Raw genomic sequence first — 7,200 nt, forward strand, 5'->3', positions numbered from 1 at the left:
TTTTTTTTTTTTTTTTTTTTTTTGAGACAGGGTCTTGCTGAGTTGCTTAGTACCTCACTAAGTTGCTGAGGCTGGTCTTGAACTTGTGATACTCCTGCCTCAGCCTCCCAAGTCACTGGGAATATAGGTGTGTGCCAAAGTGGCCAGCCATATTTGTATTGATTTAACAACACAATTCCTTTGATGTTTGATAAAATTGTGCTGAGACATGTATTTATCTTCATAAAAATGTACTATGTTAGTTCTCTCCTTAAGCCAGCATTTACCTTTGCAAACCACCTAACCTAAGGAGCTATGATACAGAAAAAAATGACAGTGAAATAAAACATACAGATCTATCAGAATCAGTTGTTCCACACGTTAACTTATGATAGCTATGTTTGGTCACTTTGTTTGACAGATTGAAAAACATAATATTTAAAATTATCACAATAATCTTTAAATTTTTTTTGTAGTTGAAGGTGGACAGAATGCCTTTATTCTATTTTTATGTGGTGCTAAGAATCGAATCCAGTGCCTCATGCACACTAGGCAAGCGCTCTGCCAATAAGCTACAGTCCCAGCCCAAAACTATCACAATAATTTAAACAAAATTACCTAAATAAAATTGCAAAATAATAAGTAAAAATCCCCCAAAAATATATATGCTGGGGGAGGAAGGACCAGCAATACTGGGACCACAGACCTTGCCCTGTGGGGCATCCCCCAATGAGAAGCTGTGGACACAGGCTGAATACCCATGGCCTCTAGATTGAAGTACAGTTCTGCTTGTAAGGTGCCCATATCCCCTAACCACTCCCCAAAACATTCTGGTGATAGGGTAAATGGGGCCCTTAGGGACCCCACTCTGTACTCATCGGTGGCCCTTAATGACCATTACACTTAATATCAGTGGCAGAGATCAGATGACTTTTCTATTTCCTTTCTACTCTGATGAGTTACAACTGGCCTTCCAGAAAGAGGGGAGGAGCTGGAATTGGAGAGACATCTGGCTGCTGAGTTTATTTTAAATGATACAGATGGGGAAATGTTGACAACCTTAGTAAAACTGTACAGGGAACATGAACTCAACACTGTGCCCTATACCCAGAGAAAAGCAGGAAGGGGGCAGGCCACGTGCTGGAAAACCAGTTACCTCTTCAATGTGGGGGTTTGGGGCATTATTCTATTCTTTCCTTTATTTGCTTTTATAATCAGAAAACAGAGCCATGTTTCTTTTTTCCTTGAAAATCCGGCTATGGGACCAGTCCTAGAAACAAAAGCTGTCCTTTGAGGGCCACTCCATTTACAGGCCTATCTTCTTTCCTGGAAAAATCAGGATAATAGTCATGGACCAAATGAAATAACAGATGCCAGAGTTTGCCTGATTTGGGGGCCTACAAACAACTTATAGGAAAGTATTATTCTTGCTTCTGTTTGGGGTGCTCGTGAAAGAACAACACCAAGGAGGAGGAGGAGAAAGGATTCACACCTGTCCTGGAACTCAGGCAGGCGCCTCCCTTGTGGTCACTCCCAGAATAAAGCGGCAGTGTCACCAGGGCTTTACTGGGCCGGGCTGGAAGGGACCCCACAACAGGCCAGCACCCAAGACCTGCCCTCACTGGAATCCTACACCCCGCACAGAAAGCCCGCACACCCGCGCCCGCAGCCCCAACTCTCAGCCCGCAGAACTCGCGCTGAGAACCCCGCGCCCGCAGCGTCGCCCGCCCCGCACCTGGCGCAGCTGGGCCTCGGCGGCGCCGCCCTCCTGCCGCCGCAGCTGCTCCCGGAAGCGCGCCACCTGCTCCAGCAGCGCGTCCACGAGCGACGGCGCCGCGTGCCCCTCGAGCGCGTCCAGGCGAGCACGGAGGCGCGCGATGAGGGCGTCCCGGGCGGCCAGCTGGTCCTGCAGGCGCCGCAGCTGCTGACCCGCCTCCAGGTACAGGCCGCTGAGCGGCGCGGCCGCGAGCGAGGACCCGGCGTCCCGGGACATGACTGCCAGCCTGCCGCGGACGGCTGCGGCCTGCACTTCCGCGCCCGGCCGGCCGTCCCGGAACTCGGCCGCCCACTCCGCCCACTCCGCCGGCCCGCCCCGCCCCGCCGGCGGGCCACGCCCTCGCCCGCCCAGGCCCTGCGGTCCCCAGGGAGCTCCTAGGCCGATCCCCTGCGGTGGGGGTTCGTCCCAACGACCCTATTTCCCCCGCGTCTTGGGAAGCTGGAGAGTCGCGGGGTCCAGCAGCCTCTGATGCAGCTACTGAAGACGAGGAGGAGTCAGCCGACCTCCAGAGTATGGGTCAGAATCCGCCTCCTGGGCTGCAGGCCAGGTTCCCAGAGCCGAGCTCCGAGTGCTGAGGGCGTGGCATTCAGTCGGTCACACGGAGATACTTCGCCCAGAGAGGTCCCCTACCCATCCAGGACTCACATAGCACCCAGAGCCGGATGCCTAACCCCTGCAAGTGTGGGTGGAACACATCAATGCCAGAAGCTGCTCTTGGGGCAGGAGGCAACAGGGAGCTGGTCCTCCTCCTCTGCGCTTCTCCTTCCCTCAACTTCCCAAACAAATGCTGAGTTTTCCCAGGGCTCAATCACCCCCAATGGTGCCTATGCACAAATGGGGTCTTTTAGGGGTTCCCTGCTCAGGGCGTCCCTGCCCTGTGTGGATGCCTTTCCCTCCTCCATGTAGGTCCCTGTGCAAGGCACCCTGTGTTTCCCTTGTGTGATCCACACAGCTTGGGCTGAGCCTGGGCAAACGCAAAATGCAGACCAGGAGGGCTCCAGGCCCTGCAAAGAGGCTGGATCTCCCTCTAAGTGCAGCGAGAGGGGCCGTGAGGTTCCCAGCAGGTGACCAGGTAGAGCAGGGGAGTGGACAGACCACCGCTTCCACTCTGGTTCATCTACTGTTGGAAATCGTACACTGAGATCCTGCACAGACCCCCTTCGCCTAGCCTCTTCGGGTCCCTCTGGGCCCTGCCCATCCCGCTCTGCGGCTTCTATCTGGATACTAGGACATCCGCCCTTGCCCTGCTGGCCTCATGAGCCAGCTGTGCAAGGAAGGAGGCTGTGTAGGGGCTGGGGAGCTTGTTGGGGGCCAGGCCCACCTACTAAATTGCAACTAGTAAGGTTAGCCACTAACTTAGTTTAGCAGCAACATCCCCCCATCACACACAGCAACCTGTGGTCACCTGTTCACCTAAAGAGCCAAGGTGACAGCACTTGACCTCAGCCCTTACCCATGGGAGGGGTCCCTCCTTTTGAGTGTCCACAAGGGGGCATTGTGATCCCACAGGCTTGGGGACCAGACCTCAGGCAGGACCTGAATGTGAGTCACCCACCACCCCCACGTTGCACCTAAGCATACAGGACTGAGCACCGGGTGCCTTGAGGTCTCTTCCCTGAGTCCTGGGTACCCAAGTCCCCAGTCACTGAACACTGAACAGCCTGGCTGCTCCAGGCATGCGACTGCTGATGACTTGGAGCACCTGCCATCCCTCCATAATCTGTTCCTCTCAGTGGTAGATGCCCAATCTGCTCCCTGTCTAACCCCTGAGGGTTAGGGCAAGGGTTAATCCAGTCCTGTGGATGGAAAGTGTGGCTCCATCTAGCAGCCTCCAAGGCCCAACTCTGTCAGGCCCAACTCTGCCTCCCTCACACATCACCTCTCAGCCCCTGTCTCTACCCCTCTCTCTAAGACATAGGGGAAATGGTGGCGCTCACATGTCCCTGGCCACGGTGGAGTCCTTGGGAGGGCTGGTCAGGGTCAAATGCTCTCTATGGTGATGATCCTTGTCCTCCCAATTGTAGGTCCTTCCCTTGCCCACACCCCACTCTGGCTTTCCTCTGCCTTCTGCCCTCCCTGCAGAGAAGGAGGCCACGTGGCCAAGGGAATGTGCCCACCCAGAGCCTGTGCCCCACTTCTAGACCATACCTTAGGGGCCAGGACGTGAATTCCCAGGACAAACAGCCCTGTACAAATCTTGTACCAGTTATGACCTACAGAGGGCAGGTTCCCTGCTGGTTTGTGCAGCCCTGGTGAGGTACAGAAGTGCAGACAGCTCAGTGGCAAGCTGGGGTACACTCCTAGGAGAGACTCAGGTACAGGAACAGGGGCCAGGGCCAGCTGATCTGCCATGTTCAGGTTCATGCAAAGAGTGCAGGGAAGCCTGAGAGGGTAAACCCAGATAGGCTTTCCAGGTGCTGCAATGGTCCAACATGAGAGACGTGTTCAGCCCATGGCTTGTTGCTTGAGGAGCAGCTCTGGCATATTCTGATGACACAGGTCTGTGCCTTTCGTCACCCCGTCACCAGTGGACTAGCTGAGATGTGACTGATGATTCCTCCTCGCTGTGCAAATTCTATCCTCCCACAGTTCAGGAGTTCATGATTCACTTCTTTATGTATTTTTTTGCGGTACTGGGGATGGAACCAGGGCCTTGCAAATGCTAGGCAAGCACCCACCACTGTGCTACATCCCCGAGTCCTGATTCTGTGATTCCTTTGTAATTCTGTGACCCTTTTACTTCTCTGATGCTGGGAGGGAGATGGGGCAGTGGGACCCCGTAGACCAGCTTAGGCTCAAGCTTTTCTCCGGGTGACTCGTGAGCCTTGCAAGGTTCTGACTTTGGACATCCAAGAGGGAAACAATGGTGCTTGGCCCAGAGCAGCGGCCATGGAGATGCTGAGAGCCCACCTGATTCTGTTGCTGAAGGAAAAGCCAATGAGACTTCTTGGCTGGCCATGTCAATGGGGTCAGCATAGTCACCACCCAGGCTGTCTGTTCCTGAAACATGTAGGTGTGCTACCTGGTGTGGGGGGCAGACTGAGGACTAGGTGAAGTTACAACTCCCTGCTGGCCAACATCCCCAAGAGCCCTTCCAGGGTCAGACTTTTTCTCCATCTTGCTCCATTTTTCCTGGCATAGTTAAGACTGGGGCATTTTTTCAGTTACTCCAGCACCAGAGAGAAGATTCTAGGGTTCCAATCCTTCCTACAGGAGCAGAGAGGCTCCATGTTTGGACCACCTGCCTGGAGCCATGGGGTCAACTCCTGTGGCCCTTAGTCTTCTCTTCCAGGCCTGGGAAGTAGAACTTCCTAAACTCCCAAGGAGGCTGGCAGAGCAGGCCTCTCCCAGTGGGTGTCCCAAGGATGGGGAGGATTGAAGACACCCCTGAGTGCCTGTGACAAGCTGCAGTGGTGGGTGTGGAGCATGGTGCTCAGGTTCTCCAGGACAAGAAGCCAGTGGGCCCCAAAAGGGAGAGGGCCACGCTTAGCGGACTCCTGGTGCCCTGGCAAGTTTCTCTCTGTCTAGTCTGCATGTTTGCATCTGTTTGGCAGACAGAAGCCAAGAGGGCCCAGGTATCTCTTGAAGTGCAAGTGAAGGGGAGCTAAGAGCAGGACTGGCTAGAGGACAACAGGGAGCCAGGTCCCCTCTGCAGGGCTCCTGGATGTACCTTGCCAGGCTAACACTGGGCACTTCTTCCCAGTGGGCCAGAGGATCTCTGCAGAGATGAAGTTCTGTGTTGAACACAGAGGACATGGTGTACATGTACATGGTGCTGAGACCCCAGCCCCATCCTACCCTCAGTGCCCGGAGAACTGGACAGAGGCCTCCCCCAGACAGGACACCACGTGGGGTTTCTCTGGGGTCTGATCAGCTAGGGAGGATTTCCTGCCAGGTCAGTGCCTGGTGAAGCCCCCAGAGGCAAGCTCTATGAGTGTCCTCTTCCAGCCAGTCAGGGCCCTGGACACCAGAGGATGCCTCTGACAGAAAGAGAGAGACAACAAACAGAAAAGGGCTACCTGCAAAATAGACTGCTCTGGGAGAAGATGGCTCAGAAAAAACTACTATCATTATTATTATTCCAGGGTCTGGCGATGTCGCCCAAGCTGGTCTCAAGTTTGTGGACTCAAGCGACCCTCCTACCTGCCTCTCAAGTAGCTAGAGCTACAGGACCGGCTCAGAAAGGATCATTAACATCTTTTCGTTTGTTTTTGCGGTACTAGAATTGAACCCAGGGGCACTCTGAGCTATATCCTCAGTCCTTTTTCTATTTTTAAAGGATTATTTCTATTATTCCTTTTTCTATTTTAAAGGATTATTATTAAAATAGAAATAAATTTCTATTTTTAGGATTTTAAGCCCACATAAATACAGTTATTTCATACTAGACAAAGTTGCCAAAAACATACACTGGAAAAAAGATAGCATCTTCAACAAATGGTGCTGGGAAAACTGGAACTCCATATGCAGCAAAATGAAATTAAGTCCCTATCTCTGCACAAAACTCAGCTCAAAGTGGATCAAGGACCTAGGAATTAGACAAGAGACCCTGTACCTAGAAGAAAAAGTAGGTCCAAATCTTCACCATGTCAGATCAGGCCCCAACTTCCTTAACAAGACTCCTATAGCTCAAGAAATAAAATCAAGAATCAATAAGTGGGATAGATTCAAACTAAAAAGCTCCTTCTCAGCAAAAGAAACAATTTGTGAGGTGAAGAGAGAGCCTAGAATGGGAGCAATTTTTACCCCACACACATCAGATGGAGCACTAATCTCCAGGATATATAAATAACTCAAAAAACACTAAAAACAAATAACCCAATCAATAAATGGGCCAAAGAACTGAACAGATACTTCTCAGAAGATGATATACAATCCATCAACAAATAAATGAAAAAATGTTCAACATCTCTAGCAATTAGAGAAATGCAAATCAAAACTACTGTAAGATTTCATCTCACTCCAGTCAGAATGGCAGCTATTAAGAATACAGGCGGGGCTGGGATTGTGGCTCAGTGGTAAAGTGCTCGCCTAGCACATGGGAGGCCCTGGGTTCGATCCTCAGCACCACATAAAAATAAATAAATAAAATAAACATATTGTGTCCAGTTACAACCAATAAATAAATAAATAAATAAATAAATAAAAAGAATACAAGCAACAGGGCTGCGGTTGTAGCTCAGTGGTAGAGAGCTTGCCTCGCACACATGAGGCACCAAATAAATAAATAAATAAAGATATTGTGGCTATATCAACTAAAAAAATTTTTTAAATGAATACAAGCAACAATAAGTGTTGGCAAGGATGTGGGGAAAAGGGCACACTCATACATCATTGCTGATGGAACTGCAAATTGGTGCAACCAATCTGGAAAGCAGTGTGGAGATTCCTTGGAAAATAGTGGACTGGAGCTACTATTTGACCCAGCTATCCCACTCCTCTGT

The 7,200-nt window shown here is 51.3% G+C and overlaps 1 protein-coding gene across 5 annotated transcripts in view; it reads right to left on the bottom strand.

The window, feature by feature from the left end:
• The window catches only part of Tnip2 (TNFAIP3 interacting protein 2), a 15,601-nt gene extending 13,433 nt beyond the window's left edge, over window positions 1–2,168 (bottom strand). Inside the window, exon 1 of one of the 5 annotated variants that reach the window (XM_015481895.2) lies at window positions 1,715–2,168. In XM_015481895.2, the coding sequence (XP_015337381.1) occupies window positions 1,715–1,972 (258 nt within the window). In that variant the 5' untranslated portion in view covers window positions 1,973–2,168. The remainder of the gene's footprint in view (window positions 1–1,714) is intronic. The other 4 variants (XM_048784051.1, XM_048784052.1, XM_015481896.2 and 1 more) reach the window with 4 other exon arrangements.
• Window positions 2,169–7,200: the final 5,032 nt, after the last annotated feature.

Source organism: Marmota marmota, unplaced genomic scaffold, assembly GCF_001458135.2.
Source record: "Marmota marmota marmota unplaced genomic scaffold, marMar, whole genome shotgun sequence".
Classification (NCBI taxonomy): domain Eukaryota; kingdom Metazoa; phylum Chordata; class Mammalia; order Rodentia; family Sciuridae; genus Marmota; species Marmota marmota.